This window comes from Rousettus aegyptiacus, unplaced genomic scaffold (genome assembly GCF_014176215.1).
Source record: "Rousettus aegyptiacus isolate mRouAeg1 unplaced genomic scaffold, mRouAeg1.p scaffold_m13_p_1, whole genome shotgun sequence".
In the NCBI taxonomy this organism is placed as follows: domain Eukaryota; kingdom Metazoa; phylum Chordata; class Mammalia; order Chiroptera; family Pteropodidae; genus Rousettus; species Rousettus aegyptiacus.
In genome coordinates, this window is record NW_023416284.1 from 107,705,887 (window position 1) to 107,723,333 (window position 17,447).

General features: G+C 36.9%; 1 protein-coding gene across 1 annotated transcript; it reads right to left on the reverse strand.

Moving 5' to 3' along the window:
* Positions 1-475: 475 nt before the first annotated feature.
* On the reverse strand, positions 476-14,852 carry KLHL31 (kelch like family member 31). The gene is made up of 3 exons (XM_016153877.2): positions 14,640-14,852; positions 6,839-8,042; positions 476-5,100 (listed from the first exon to the last, which is right to left on the reverse strand). Exons 2-3 carry the CDS (start codon positions 8,008-8,010, stop codon positions 4,368-4,370), a joined length of 1,905 nt encoding a protein of 634 aa, XP_016009363.1. The 5' UTR covers positions 8,011-8,042; positions 14,640-14,852; the 3' UTR covers positions 476-4,367.
* Positions 14,853-17,447: the final 2,595 nt, after the last annotated feature.

Here is a 17,447-nt window from a genome sequence, read left to right on the forward strand (position 1 = left end):
GGTCATTTTAGAAATGCCTAAGATGGCCTCAACTAAGTGTTATTATTTAACTGCTGAATCAGATCAAAGATTGAGAATTTTGCCTTGGTTACATTTCATTTGCTCATTTGGAAGGTGAAGTGGAAGAGGAAGGCTGTGAGGGTGTGTTTGTACAACTGCATTTCCTGAGAAGTTTTCTTGCAAATGACGATGAAACTGAGTCTGTTCCAGGCTGGCTGTGGTCAGGGTGAAAATGAGATGAGAAGCCACAATTTACGACTTCTAAGTGCTCAGGGCTGAGACAGACCAGACTTAGGGTTTTGTCTGAGTTACAATGCAAGTTACTATTGATATTTTATCCCTTTATTTTTCATTAGTCTTCAAGCTATTGAAACAGCTTTTCGATATTTGCCATTTCGTGTGTGTGTGTGTGTGTGTGTGTGTGTGTGTGTGTGTGTGGTGTGTATGTATTTTGTTGAGGTAAATCATCAGGAAACCAAACAGAAGGGAAAAAAAACACCAATTATTACAAAAGGACACTTCAAAACTGCCTACTTTCGATCTCTGACAAGCTTTTTGAATGCAGTTTTATTGATAGTGATGCGGTTACAAACACTACATACGTTTTAATTTGTTGTTCCTTATATAATATCAGAATGTTTTCAGGAAACAAAAAAAAAGTTTTTGCCAAAATTTGCTGAAATACAACCTTTTTAAGGATTGTCCAAGATAAATATTTTATTTTAAATTCCCCGAGAGGGGACTTTAAATGGTGTTTACCTTCTGCATGTGCTGGAAGATTAAGTCTTTAATATTTGAGAATCTTTAGTTCTCATAATTACCATGAATGAGTATTTAGGAAACTATGCTATAGTTTTTATTTGTATGAAAAGAAATACTGAAAAATAGTTCCTTTTAATGCTGCCTTGTGTTAGAAAACATAGCCATCAGAGGCTGGGATGGGATTTAACTTAGTCAGAGAAGATTCATTCTGAGAAGATTTCAAAGGAATCATTCAGAGAATATTACATAAATTTATTTCTTTGTAACTTGGGAAAAATAATTAAATAAAGTGATGTAGTTTCTTTTATCTCGCAGCTGGATGAATTCTGAAGATATTTGGCCAGGATAACCAGCAAAAATTGACCTTTTAACATTTACATATTTCCAGGTAAACCTTTATTTCCATGCATGTTTGTAAAATACACTTAACTGCTGTTTAAATGACTGAATCATTCAGTACACTCACTTCCTTATTACTTCAATTATACCTCCTCACTCATAACACACCATTACCCTCTAATCAATGTTTAGAATTAATCTGTACCGTCATCGAATGTATAGCCATAACCATTCTTACAACATAGGAAGTAAAAATAAAACTCATTCAATCCCAACAAAAGCAACAAGTGCATCAGGGATGACAACTCAGCACCAAGAACCTAACTAAAAATGGACAGACTACAAAATCTGGCTTCCGGGAGACTTTCGCATCAGGTCTCTGGCTCATTCAGAAAATGAGAGATTGAATTTCATTATTTCAGCAGCTGGGTAACATGCCATTTCTCTCATACACCGAACTGATGCTTTTATTTAATTACAGGGCTCTGGCACTACAAAAATAACAAGTCCTTTTCTTTCAGAAAAATAAAAAGGAAGTACACAGTTAGATCCTAAGACTTGGGAGTGTAATTTAATGTAAGCTTAAAACATAATGAAGATGAAGTAATTTTCCAGTTGGAAAACATGAAGAAATTGTCAAGTTTTTTAGGAGGAACCACTTCAGTAGTTGGCTTAAAGAGTATATGTCACTTACACATGAAAGGTGACATACAGTATTTTGATTCTGTATACTTTTGTGTCTTTCAATTGTCAGTGCAGGATGTTCCAGGATACACCAGGTTGTTTCATCAACTCTGTTGTTCCATGCTCCCTACTAATTTGTTATGTCAGAAATTTCAGCATTACAAATTCATATGGGTCTTGATTTATTAACCTAGTCGTTGAAGCAGAAGATAGAACAATTCACCCTGGTAAGCCCCAGATATGTGTATTTTTTGAGTCTTCAGATAATGTAGAAAATAAATTTAATGGTAATTTCAAATGTTTTTCAAGTTCTATCATGTCTCGTTTCATTTTTAGAAAGCCCGTCATATTTTTGTTCAACCTATCTTATCAAGCTTTGACAGATGGAAAATCCTCTATTTCTAGCATCTTCCTCATTCTTGTGTGATAAAATGTTATAATTGATTGATTCTTATTTCATTCTAAGCGTTAGGTCCTTCATTTCGCAATATTTCTAGGATCTCAGTGGGAGACATATCTATTAGTGTACATCAAGGAGTTATGTCTATTTGTCACTTATGATCTGTAATCCATATCGATCACCTTTTCCCCTCTCAAAATTAACAATATACTATAGACTTCTCAATTATATGATAATATATATTTATAGCAACTAAAAGATGTTATTAGTCACTCTCACATAGGCTTTGTCAGTTGTGGCCAAAATAATTTATTAAAAATGAAAAGTTTATCTTACCAATGATGCTGCAAGGACAAAAGAGAATCTATGAGTTGTACACTGATAACTTAAGAGCTCAGTGATTCGACTTGTTCCACAAACTAATTTCTCAGATGGCTTTGTTTAACAGCCTGTGTAGACAAAGTGTGTCAAAGGAGCAGGTGCCTTCAGATCTGCTCTGAACTTAGAGAGACTCCTTATGCACTGTGTGGGGTAAAGAGACACTCCAGTGATTTTTATTAATAATATCTTGTTCTTAACTTACAGTGTTTTAGCCATTACCTGAGTGTTACCATTAAACGCAGAGATTGAACTTTTCATAAGGATCAATGATATAAAATTGTTCCACAAAGTGTACTATATGAAACACTTTTCACAGTTCCGATAACATATTTTAAGTATAAATAATGTAATTAGCAATAACTATCTATAAGGGGTTGGAGAGGATAGGATTAATAAAAACCCAGTTATAGTTCCATATAGCTCATGTTTAGCCATTAAATAGTTTGTTTTATTTTTCAAAATCCAACTGCATATAACCCAAAATTGACAGGCCACTTATTCTCCAAAACAAACTATCAAAGAATAAAGTGATAAATTATAAGCAAGGAAAATATGTATCATTTACGACAATCATTCCCTTGACAAATATGTAAGAAAAATCATATCACGTGGATACACTTTAATTTGCAAAGCTAATTTGGAGCAGATGAGGTTAAAAATATGAGTGGGCATATAGTATTTTAATAGTTCTAAGTAAAACAAATGTGTTAGATTTTTAATTAAAAAATCAGGGGGATTTCTATGAAATGAGAAACGATGGCATTTACCTCCAGACCCATTCTTCCTGTTATTGGCAAATCCAAGAATTCCAAATGTTTCCTTCATTTTCATCATATGAAAGAGTAGAAGAAATCAAATTATTGTTATTGGTTGTATAAACTTTAGGTTATATAAGTTTTAAATTAATAATTCTTAAGCACATAGTTTTATTTGATTTTTTTTCTGGGGCTTACATTAGGGTCAAGGTTGCTCTTAACCATCTTGGTGTAGTTTTTAGGGTGAGACCAAGGCTCCCATGATACTTGCAATTCCTTCGATAGGAAATAAGGGTTAAAGTGCAAATACTCCTAAGAGAAACAATAAAATAATTTAAATTTACAATACTAACTAATTTGCTAATATCAGTTCCTTCTTTGAGGGCAGGATTTTATAATAGAGAATACACTGGGTCTGAAGCATGGAGGGAATCATGGAGAAACTAAAGGTATCAAATATACAGTCCCTAGGTGGAATCCCTGTCACTTTCTAGTCAGACTTTAATACGACTGTCATGGGATGCCTTTCGAAATCCTTTACTCAGTCATGTACAGGAAAAGAAACTTCACTGAAATATATAATTAAATCTTAAATTTTTACAGCTACGGATTTTCATCTTAGATATTTTCAACCTCCTAAAGAAAAAGAGAGGCAAATAAACGTTTGTATGTGAAATCGCTTACTCACGTAAGTGTCCTGTCTACTGAAGTGCAGAGGAAAAAAATCTCAAATGTGGGTGTAACCGCTATACATTTATGGGAAACATGCCAGGATGGAAGAGTGCCTACAATGAATTCTGTCTGCCACCCACTGGCCGTTGAAATAAATTCTTTCATTGTTGACTGTGACCCTGTATTTTGCTTTAACAAAATGACACAGAGGTAGATTATGCCATACCTGGAATTTAAACCCAATAGGACGTATGCCTCAAGATACTTAAAAATACAATCGTTGTAGTTAATGTTATATATTTTCCTTTTCGCTAACTCATAAGTTAACCACAAATAAATATTTGTTATTCCCGCCTCTCCGCATCTACCTTGGTTCAGATACTGACTGGCACGGAGGACACCGAGCTGGCTCGGGATTCCCGGGTCACGTTGTTGGGCATCGAAAGGGTACAGCAGGACACGCCCACAGTGGCCTCGGGCAGCTCGTCGTCCTCGGTCCACTCGTTGAGCTCGGGGCTGAAGCACTGGATGCACTTCTTGTACTTCTTCTCTCCCTCGTTCCAGCCGCCCACCAGGTAGGCGCGGCCATGCAGCGCGGATGCTCCCGCGGTGCTCACGCCCACCTGCAGCGGCGCCGCGTAGCTCCACTGGCCGGTCGCCGGGCTGTAGCACTCCACCGTCAGCACGTCCACGCGCTCCCCGCGCGGCCCCACCTGGCTACCCCCCATCACGTACACCCTGTCACCCAGAGTGACTGCGCAGTGCCAGCCCCGTGGCGTGCTAAGGTTCGGCAGCTCCTGCCACGAGTCGCTGGCCGGGTCGTACGCGCACACGGAGCGCGAGTACGCGTTGCTGATGTAGCCGCCGGTCACCAGCACTCGGCCGTCGGTGACTGCGCTGGCGTGGCAGCAGCGCGCCACCTCCAGGGGCGTCTTGGGCTGCCACTGATTGGTGGACGGCACGTAGCACTCCAGTGAAGCCAGGCTGCCTTCTGTATTGCGGCCGCCCACGGCGTAAAGGAGCCCGTTGAACACACTCAGGCTGAAGTGCGTGCGCTTCTGGTTCATGCTGGCCAGGTGTATCCAGGTGTTGAAGCGGGGATCGTACCTGCGAATGGCAGAGGAAGTGTGACAGCCTTGTTGGCGGCAGCCAGGGAACCCTTGTTATTCCACCCACCATAACGTGGGAATTTCGACACTTTATGCCAGGAGGCTGCTGACATAGCGCAGCTCCTTACCTGGTTACTGGCGTTTCTCTTTCAAACAGTAAAAAAAAGTGTGACACTTAGAAAAAGCCAGGTAGGCATTGGTGACTCCCCTCCTCCCGTTAACAAATTAACTTCCTTTATCCAGCTGTTTGGAGAAGACTCCACCGAGACCGGTCTTCTAATCCCCTTTCCTTCATGTTCAAATACTCACTCTCTAGTAGGATTTGTGAGATGTGGGGTAGGAGTGAAAAGTGGCCAGTTGTGGCAATCAGAAAAGAGAACGCTGCCACATTAAAATCTTCATATCTTCAGAGACCAACCATCCCTAGTTCATTCTCACTGTTTAATTAATATAGGAGTTCACTAATTGAATTTCTCCATTTCTCACAAACTCCTTCTTATTTATACACCTATCTTGGCCATTGCAAAAAAACTCAACCAATTTTTTTTCTATTATCTGTTTAGAATGAGAGCAATGGAACTCATGTCCGAAAGCATCAACAAAAGCTTTAACTTTTGATGCTGCTTTATTTTCTAGCACATATTAGTAGGTAAGATTATTTCGTTTATGGATATATATTTTTTCAGTGTTCAATATTATGGTAATTATATCATAAGCACTGAAATCAATACTGCAAAAACAATGACTTAAGTACAAAAAGCTGAGTTATCAGAAAGAGGAAATAAGCAGTCATGGTAAACTGATAGTTTCCTGTTTATATAGTTCTAAAATATTGTAAACACAGGACTTATGCTATCAGTTTAATGTTCATCTTTGTCTCATTTAACCTCCAAATCAAAATTAACTATAGTTATAAATTAAAGGTTAAAAATAACTTAAGTGTTTGAATTCGTTTAAATGAAACACACACATAATGAAATAATAAAGAATATTTTTCATGAAATACTGTTTAAATTTTCAGACCTTGCTCATTATTTGTTTGACTTTGTATTATTACCAAGTTGTAAGCCTGACTTTCTGAAGATTTCATATATTTGGACATTTAATTTTTTATTATAAATAAACAAAAGTATGTCATTCGAATTCCATTTTCTGAAGGATTTATTATGCTTTTACTTTTCATGCATCAAAAATATTGACATTTTCTCTGGTATTCAATCTTCAAATAAATATTTAAAATTAATTAGCTGCTGCATTTTTAATGCTCTCATTCTATTTGCCAATTATAAATCTGGCAATCGTCAGTAACAGTCACTTAAGATAAATTTTGTATTATTTTAATCTTTCTTACCAGTCTTAAAAACTAAACTTGTACCCAGTGTCTTTCAGAAAGGCAGTATATTGTAAAGAGTACTTGACTGTAAGTGAGAAAACGTGAATTACCATTTACTAGTGGTATAACTTCTCTGAGTATCAGATTTCTCATCTGTCAAATCAGAATAATCATGTCTTCCCTGCTCACTTCATAGGCTTATTCAGAAACCTAGAGTACATAATATATGTGAATGCACTTTATATCATGAAAAGTGTTGTTTATATATGTAGTGTGACATTATTAGTATTATCGATTTACTGAGGTAATGAAAGAAGCTAATGAGCATGATTAATTTACCTCTATATCAGGGCGATTTCCTCATAATACTGAACCATTTCAGTTCCTAATAAAGGATAAGTACCTGCAGAAATTGCTGACTGCATGCTTGGCTTGATTTCTTGCATCGTTCTGGTCTTCACCACCGGCTACATAAAGGAATCCATCCATCACAGCCACACACTGATTAAAACTCTTGGCTGGCATTTCTGTAAGCTTGCTCCATCCATTTTCAGGGTCTCTATATAAGATATCTCTACTGAGAGACTTTTCAGTAAGGCCTGGACGTCCCCCAACAGTGACGAGGACTCGATAGCCCCCACGGATTCTCGTGCGCCTAGACTGCAATGTGTTTTGATGATATGGAAGTAAGTGGTAGTTCATAGCATCCACAAGCAGTTTGTGACAATCAGCATCTTGCATCATTCTTGGTACAGACTGAACATAATTGACCAGGTCTTGTGCAGAGATAGTACCAAAGCGAATATTGCTCAAAAGATCTGCAGCATATTTCACTCTCTTTTGGTCAAATTCTAACCATTTCATAGCAATCTGGAATGCTACTATTTCAGAAGGCAACTGTAAGTCGTCATCTATAAGAAGTTCATTAATTTGCTCAAATGTAAGTTTCATAAACTGCTCTGATTCTGCAAATTCAAGGAAGTTATCCCGGATAAATTTTTGGACTGCTGCTTTTGCATTTTTCAGAGAGTATGTTTCAGCAATGTTAGCAATGTATGTGCAGTTCTCAACATTCATCTCTCGTATCAGAAAATCACTGCACATCTTTACAAGGGTATGGATCTGAAGGTAAATAGCAGTGGAGATAATGCTTCCTATTGTATACAAGGAGAGGGTCAGCTTTCCGGTGTAGGCATATGCAATAACAGTGGCCAGGCCCAGTGGTGAGATATCATTGAGGTCCACCCTTTTCGTAGATGGGTCTTTTTTTAGGATGTTGTAAAAGTACTCACTGCATGAAGCCATCACTGACTTGTGAACATCAAAGGATTTGGTTTTGGTGCCAATGACTAAGTCACAAAGGAAGCTCTCCTGCCTCATTTTACTTAAACCTTCCAAGAGGTTGGGGCCATAAGAAGTATCTGTTAATTCAGAAGAAATGCAGCTAAGGCCATTGCCTCCCTCTAGGATCCCATTCAAAGCATTTAGTTTGTTTAGAGGGCTATCTTCTACAATTATGGTCATCTCATTGATATCGCCTTTGTTCTTTCTGACGGTCTTCTTTTTGGGGGCCATGTTGGCAAACACACTGACAGGCAAGAGGTCAGCTAGAAAAAAAAAAAAAGCATGGTTTTATTTTAATTGTGCTTTGGACTTTGAATTGCTACATCGAGAAACTTTTTTTTTATATAAGATAAAAAGTTTTTAAATCACATAATGTAGATTAACTCTCGAAAAGAAATTTAAAGTCACATTAAACTAGATGAATACTTTATTGATTGTTTACTTCGGCATCAAGAACTAAAGACAATTCTAGAAAGATTTATGTTATCGATTGAGACTGCTCAATAGCTGTATTACTGAGTAACTTTATAAAACAGAAATGACAATTTTCTGACCTATTTATACAGTAATTATGGACTAATAGTAAAATATCATTTGAAGGGCTTAGTTTATTCTCCTGAAAAAGTGAATTATAACTACTCTGAAGTTTTCTTCAATGAAATACTAAATCCAGGAATCCATATAAAATGCAGAATATGTATATGTATTCTAATATACACATTAGAATAAATGTGGCACTTAAAAATCAATGGGTAAGGACTTGTAATGATAGCATTAGTTCAATTGATTTCTAGTTACATATTCGCTAAAATAACTTCCAGATCATTTAAATATCTAAATCATACATACACACACACACGAACTAGAAGTAGTTTTTTCTTAAAAATCTTAGAGTAGGAAAGGCCTTCTTACATATAACACAAAATCCAGAAGCGATAAAGGAAAAGACTAAAATATCTGAATATAGAACAAAACAAAAACTTCTAAAAAGTAACAATAGCTACTTAAAAGACACACAACAGTAAAAACAAATATCTGTAATATTTTTGACAGAAAAAAGGTTAACTGACACAATATTTATAGATTTCCTACAAATCAATAAGAAAAAAATATTCCAATTAAAAAAAATAGACAAAAACTATGACTATGCAACTAGGTCATTCACAGAAGTAAAATACAAATAGTTAATAAATTTTTACAAAGCTAATCTAATAATTATCGGAAAAATGTCAGCTGAAATCCAGAGATACTTTTTATTTTTTGTGGTCAAATTTTGTTTATCTTATGGTTTAAAGTGTTTTCGATATTCACAATTTTGGATTTTGATGTGATACTCTCCATTCATTATTGATAGGAATATAATCAATATAGTCTTTTGGATGATAATTTGGCAGTCTATCAGAAATAAAAACAATTTTTATGTTTTGACATTAAAATTCTTAATCTAGCAATATGCCTCATAGTGATATATCACATAGAGATTTATTTATATGGATGCTAACATATTAAGAATACAAACCTTTTTTCCATTGTTATAAATATTTGAACCAGTTTTTAAACCTGTACAAGTGTGGGTTTAGCACTATAATGTAGCTCTGAACAACTCTAGTATTCAAACGTAGAATTGAATTTATTGTTTATCAAATATATACATAGCCCTTCAAATATGAGAGTAAATTGTTTTAGCCTTTTTCGAAAAGTTTAGTATAATCATCAGAAGATGCTACACATGGATTTTTAAATGGATTTTATTTATAGCATGGCAGCATTCACGTTTTGTGTGTGTGTGTACCAATGTTGCTTTTCTTTTTTCATTTTTAAAGTTGAAAAATCAATATATGTAATTCAACAATTCACAGTTTGTTATCTATGATTCCAGATAATTACATAGGCTTATACAAACTTATGTCTGCATCATTTGAACAGTGGTGTGCTGGTAAACCAACTTTCTAGTGCGAAAAAAGCTCTTAATTGTGAGGTGCTGATTTCTTTGGTACAAAAACACTCATGTGGATGATTTTAAGCTATCCAATGTTTAATGCCAGCTTGTCAAATTCTTGCAAATGTAAAAATTGGTTCTCCTGAGCCAATACAAGTCAGCTGCAGTACAAATTTATGCTATATTATTTAGCAGTTTGCTTTTTTCACCTAGCAGTAACTCATATACATCTTTCTGTATCAGTACATACACAAATTTTTCCCATTCTCTCTAATAGCTGCAGTGTCCCATAGTAACAATATATAACGCTTATTCAATTACTCTCATGTGGATGGACATTTAGGTATTTAGGTGTTTTATAGTTTCTTGGTGTGTGTGTGTGTGTGTGTGCGCGCGCGCGCGTGCGCACGCACACACTTTAAGTCTCACTGTTGAATTCCTCCTAAGGGGTAAAACGTAGCTGTGATCCGTCTTGAAATGTCTTCAATTTAATGACTGGAATATATGTTTTAAAAATTCTGTTATTGTGTTTGTTCCTGTTCCTTTCCATGTGGAAGGAGAGTAGCAAGTAGGTAGGAAACAGAAAAGGTCCATCTCCTTTCCAGGGCTTCTTTCTTCCTTATTAAGCTCAAATTGTCAAATTCATATTTACATTTGTTTATAAGACTATAGCACATTTGTCCTTCTTCTTTCTTTCTTGCAAGCAAATGTGTCCTTACCTTGTGAAATAGATTTTCAACTTTACTGTCATTTTAGTCTTCAAACACGTTTGACTTGATGTAGTGAGTGTCCCCTTGTTGTATTTCTTTGGGGAAAATTTAAAAAATTTTGTTCAGCAAGCAGTTATCAGACCTACTGTCATATGAGCACCACGGAGCTGGGAATTATTGAGCAATAAAATCTGTAATTCGTGTTAGATAAAAATGAGAGGTACAAAATGGCAACAAGAAACTAGGTAAGCACAGCAGAGTAATGTGTGTGTGTGTGTGTGTGCGCGCGCGCATGTGTGTGTTTAAACAGTAGGTTTTACCATCTAGAGTAGGAGCATAAATATGTCTGTGAGGAAACCCTATTTTTCTGGAAGAAATCTTTTGGCCTATTTTTTTCTATTCATGTAGATGTAGGGCTTATAACCACTCATCGTTTTGGAGGAAATTCTGATGGTATTACAGGTAGTACAGGGTGATTAGAAAATAATTAAATATTCACAAAAATGTATGACTCAGTCACTCGGTCATATGTGAACATGTAGTCAAATGCAATTTGTATAGGAACTCTCACTATTTTTCTACAATTATACAAATATTCACTATGCGCCCCTGGGCTAGATAATAACTGATCACTAATGATGGCCACAAAGACAGTCAAAATGTGCTGTAAGAAAAAGGTTACAAAAATGAGTTGCATGTATATGATCATAGATAACCTAAGTGTTGATAAATGAATTTTGAAACCATACCTTTGTTATCAATTCAATTATATATTAAATCAAAGTTGGATGAGAATTTTACTCATCGTTGTTTTTTTAAAAGCTTGTTGTTGTTGTTGTTGTTGTTTTTTAACCAATAAGAGCCTATGGTCAGCTGCTCAGAGACTCCCCAGGCTTGGTAGCCAGGGCAGTTGCCATGGTTACCATACCTGCGGGAGGCCTTCCACTAGGGTCTTGGTCTGCACTGTGAGGAGCACAGCCTTATCGAATTGCCTGTGGTTTTTGTTTTTTTTCTAAAGCACAACAGACTTGATTTGTATTCCCAACCCAGGAAGCTCTAATGAGTAGCTCCTTGGGGTCAAAGAGAGGAAGAACCACTCCCTCACCCCAGACTATTAGTGGCCTGCACTTTTCACATGGTCCCTACCATAGTAGGGCAAGCTGGAAAGAGCGAGCAAGTCTAGCTACAGCAGCCAACGTTGTGTAATGGGTTGAGCAGCCATTTGGAAGCGCTACCAGTCACTTCTGTTCCCTTCCCTTTCTAGGTGAAAGAAGAGACTTTGCACAGGGTGCGGGGGGTTGTAGAAGTCTCCCTATGCTACATACAAGAGCATACCTTATCCCATCATTCTGTGGAGGGAAACTAGAGAATTCCCCTTTGGTCATGGAAACCACAGCCTCCTCCTCTCTCTGCTCTATCCACTATCTCCCAGAACAGACTCTTGGGTCTCCTCCATTAGAAACTGGGCAGAAGGGTAACAAAGATGCAATTCCATGCTCTCCCGCCACTGCCCACTGCAGATCTTGGTTTTTGTGTTGTTTCTATGACGATGGTGTCTCCATTTCTACCTAAAATAATAACTATATAGCTAATATTTATTAATCGAGGGCTTATTGTATGCTGAGCCCTGAATCAGTATTTTACATAATTAAAAAAAATTAATCATCACTGAAATCCTAAAAATAGTCAGTTATAGTATGTTCATTATACACATGAAGAAATTAAGGTTCAAAGAGAGTTTTAAAACTTATCCAAGGTCACACAAGTGTGCAATGTGTAGTAGAGTAAAGATTCAAACCCAGACTGAACTCTGACCCCTATATTGCTGCCTTTAAATCCAGGGAATGTTAAAATTTGTGGCAGGCTAATAAGTTAGTTCTTTTCAACATGAGAAGTTAGAGACTGAGTGAGGTAGGACTGAGATTTATAAAATCAAAATTTGGTCACGGAGAATGTATATCTCCAAACACTGAAATAAAAGAGTTGCCCTTTAGAATGTAAGATAAATTTGTTTAGGAACAAACAGCTCATAGATTTCTTTATCCTGTTAGGGGTGGTAAAAATATGAAATTCCAAAAGGTTGGTAAGCCAAAAATAGAAATAGGTTTGAGGAGGTCTTGCATGAATCCGTTGATCAGAGAATCAAGTACTTCCTTTTAAGTGTTATGTGTAATATAAAAATTATCAATTTTTGTTTAAAGACAAATATTATCAACTTGTTATGATTCAGCTTAGATAGAGGCCTGTGTCAGACTTTTGTGCATAATGTACAGAGACTATACATAAAGTTAACTTCTATTCTTCAAACTTGGATACAGGATGCAAGGACTCAGTGGTAAAATTTTTGGTTTCGTTGAAAATTTTACTGAAGTAGTTTTTCCTCTTCCTACTCTGTTGGAAAGTGGGCTTGGTGGCAGTGAGAGGGACTTGGAAATCTAGCTTTTGAGACTAATGGTTTTTTTGGTGTTCATTTTGCGCTAACCATCTGATGGACCTATGACAAAACATCCAACCTTTTAGGATTTCAGTTTAATCACCTGTCAAATGAGATATACACCTTTCAGTTCTAAAATTTTATAGAGAGTTAAAACTAAACAGATGGCTTCTGCTGTGAGAATTGCCAAAATCTGGTTTCCTCAATATGGCCTTTTAGAACCCTAGAATCAACTCATAATCAGATAGGCTAAAATAGAGACAGGGGCCTGCATCTGGGTCTGGGTGGCCAGATTTAGCAAACAAAAATACAAAATGTCCAATTAAATTTAAATTTCAGGTAAACCACAAATTTTATTTTATTATAAGTATATCCCATGTAATATTTGGAACATACTTATACTTAAAACTGGTTTGTGATTTATGTAAAATTAAAATGTAGCTGAGTGCCCTATATTTCCTCTGGCAACCCTTTTCTGGTTTGGAGTTCAGGTGAGCCCATGAATTCCACAAAATTTTCTGGAACACTATGAAATATGTTATGCCTGTGTGTTTATGTGCATTTCTCTGTAGAGGGGGCCCAGAGCTTTCATGAGGTTTTCAAAAAGGTCCATAACGCAAAGTAGACTGAAAGTCATTGGACTGAGAATGATGTTGCCAAGAAATGGTAATGTAATTCTACCCTTTTCTACGAGTGGGTAAGTCCATGTGAAACCATGACACTTAAATCAAGTCCTTCCTGGCCTGAAACAGATCTCAGATGGAAAGCTCCTAGAACTGATTTATAGAAAAAAACCTGTCACTTTAAGAGCGTTCTTTTTTCCTGCTAGCCTCCACCCTTGCCTCTTGGGGGAGACTTTACACAGAGTAAACTGAAAAGCCATGTGTGCTAAGGTGTCACTGTCACTCCCATGCCAGAATGAGCTGGGATCCCAGAATGTCATCTTGCCAAAGGGGCAAATCAGCTACGCCTGCTCGCTGTCCCTACCACATTCCAGGCGCTGCATCTGTCGGGGCTCATCAGCCCTGATGCCCGGAATAGAAAGCTCCAGCTCTGCTGCTTGCCATTTTAAGTTAAGTCTGACATGAAGGGGGGTGGTTCTATTTTACTGTTTCATTTCCAACATGACTTCTAATATAAAACATATGTCAGTATAGCCATGTGTGTACAGTTAAAACAAAAACTTGTTTTATAGTTAAATTACAAACTTGTTCTTTTTTGCAGAAAGATTTCTATTTTGTCAGTAGGTTATATTTCTGGGGATTTGAAGAGTTGCCTGACTTTTTTTTCTACGAATTTCATTAAAACTAATTACATTTTGTCTAAAGTTATTGGGTATCAAATGCTTATATAATTCCCGATAAAAAATGAGAAAAAAATCCTAAACTGTGAACAAAACCTAAGAATTTTATTATTTCCCCTCTCTTCTCTGTAAAATAGAGGAAGAGAAACATATATCAATCAGACTTTAGAGACTTCAAATTATGTTTAGAAATTGCAAGTGACTTTACTTTTTAAAAGCATCCCTCTCATACATTTCTATTAGTACGTATGACATTCTCCTAATTTAGCATATTCCTTAGATTTCAAGAAAATATTTTTTGGCTCCCAACTTCAGATCAGGAACATGAGTAACCTAACCCAACTGTAGATGAATTCAGTGAAATAGCTCCACGACCACAAGCACTAGTGCACCCTACCTTCTCCCACCCACAGACCCATGCACATCCCAGAATCCAGAAGACAGGAATTGGAGAGTGTGGCCCCATCTCCTTACCCTCCTGTGTGAAGTGGTGTCCCCAACTTGTGATGATGAAGTTTCAGCAGCAGACTTCTCTTGGGAAGCAATATGTGGAGAGAGAGAAAGGGAGAAGGAAAATCCGGTGGGGAGTCACCAGCAGCCACCTGACAAGTCCCAGCAGCAATTTTTAGTGTGACCCTTTGTCCCACTAGCTAAAGGGGCTGAGCCTGCGCTCTTGCCTGCCCCAACAGCAGTGCAGCCCTCCTCTCCCTCTTTGGCCTTCAACTCCAGGCCACCTGGGGGCAGAGGGCGGAGCTCCGGTTGGAAGAGAGGGTTTGGGTTTCTTGACCCGCCCAGTTTTTTTTTTTTTTAAGTCAAGAGTTCAATCAATCTGGGTGTGAGGAAAGAAAATTAAGTAGGTGGGCATTTAATTGTTGGGAGCAGATATCAGGGTGCATGTTCTCTGTAAGAGGACAGGGAAGGTTGCAGATAAAAATTATCTTCTAGAAAGGTAAATAGCCTGGTCACCTCAGGTCCTTTGAGTGGACTGAGTTTATAAATAGACTGTTCTTTAGAAGGGGAGCACATGTTTAGCAGGACAAGGTGCTTTCTACGGTACCTCATATATGGCACCAGCATTATTAGAGTCATTGCCTAGTTCAATAGAGGGAAGTTCACTGCCAGTCCTCGATTTATCCAGTGATTCATAGGGAGGTCGGAGATGAACATATACTCTAGTACACATGCGGGCTGGGAAAATATCTACTAAGGCAATGCTTCATGTGAAAAAAAGATCAGAGGATTATCATAGGCTTTTAATAGGCACCAAGAATGTGAAATGGCTGCTAAAAAAGTTAACCTGATATCGGCCTGCAATAATAGAAAAATAGATTATGAAAAATAAATATTCTGATTATTATTCATTAGTCAGATCACATGTTAAGCATTGCTTTGCCATCCTGACACACTGAGAAATTATTGTACATCTTGAAAGAGACAGCTATAATGAAGAGAAGTTCAGAGCTAAGCCTGTTGGGACCATCTGTAGAAAGGTAGGACTAAGAGAGAACATGACACCCCTGAGTGCTAGTGTTTTGGGGGCTTTTGAATAGCAAAGAGAGTCAATTAAAATTTTTGTAGCTAAAAGTGTCAAAAATTAGGCCCAATGGGGAGAAATTCCAGGAAAATAAATTAAAAGTAAGGAAGGAAAACTCTTGATGACTAGGTTCTAATGATGAAAAGGAGCGAATTCTCTGTGATTAGAAGAGTGGAAGTAAAAGAAGCTACAGGACCGGTGTGACACAGAATGGACACTTGCTCTGGCTGGGCACTTGTACCGGATCATCTCTGATATCTTTCTAACTCTAAGATGCTATAATTTTACATGTATTGGTTTGCAGTTCTGATACCTCTCAACTCATTGCATAGCATCTTAATTACCACTTCTATTTGAATTCCAGCCAGCTTTTTAGTAGGGAAAACTATTTTGGTTGTGTTTCGTTTTGTTTTTATTCTTTGCTTCTACCCATAGATCTCCATCCCAGAATGTGTCAGAAGTAAATCAAAGGAGTTCTTTATGGTTTACATAAAAGTAGGTGTTGGAACCAATACTGTTGTCTTCAAGAATTCAAGATAATTAATTTCAGTTCTATTGGAACAACGCTGAAATTCTCCTTTCAATAGAATATTATTTGAGGCAGAGGTGTGAACACAAGTGGAAGAATAAATAGAAAAAATGGAAAATCTAAGAAATATTTCAATCAGAAAAACATTTACAGAGTATCTATCAAGCATTCAACTACTTGATATGCTGGAAATATAGGAGGCATGGAACATGGATTGAAAAGGAAGCTGAAATTTATATTAAGAAATTTGATCTCAATACTCAAAGCAATGGTGGCCTAGTTATTAAAGTTTGTTTATTTTATTTTTTTAAAAAAGATGTCACACTGACATTATAGAAAGAACGTTCTGGCATTTGGAGAGTATGACCTCAGCAGAACTTAGAGTTTTATAAAAAGATAGAAAATATTAGATAAGTTTTCAGCAAAGACTGGTGTAGAGTAGGTGGTGTCAGTGGTTTGGGGAGAGATGAGAAGGTATCAAATTGTCTAGAAGAGCAAGGGAGAACATGGGCTAGGATGGCCAGGCAGGATTGGAGGCCCACTTGAGGATAATGACCATGATGGTTGGTCTGAGACTTGTCGGCATGCTTGTATGTTTTTCTAAAGCTGAATTCTACTGCAGAGAAACCAATGTTGGATTTAACTGGAGAAGGGGTTTTGCAAGGTGGGCAATTGATTTGTTTTCATTTTTAGTGTCCATCTCTCCCTCGGCAGCCGCTCCCTACCCTCTGCCGCAGATGAACTCAAATACAAGCTCCATGAAGACAGAGATTTTTATCTGTTTTGATCACCATTGAATTCCAGGTACCTAAAATAGTACCTGGCACATAGGAGATGATGAATAATTGTTTATCAACTGAATAAGTGAATGAGTGAAGGAAGAAATAAATGAATAAATGAATATTGAATACAAGAGAATTGAGGGTTGTACCAAGAAATATAATGGCAGATCATAAAATTGAACTGAATAAGGAAGAAAATGAAATCCAAAGGGTAGGTACTTGGTCTCATTAATTACTATAGACCCAGAACCAAGACCATGTCTAGCATATAGTAAGTATTCAACAAATATTTGTTGAATAAAAAATAATACAAAATAGTAAAATACAAAGATGGAAAGTATTGAGATATTTTGCTTTTTACTGTTTCTTCTTGTCTCTTATAGAAATTCATAGGGATTCTCTAGCAAAAGCATACCTGAAAGAAGAGTTAGACAACA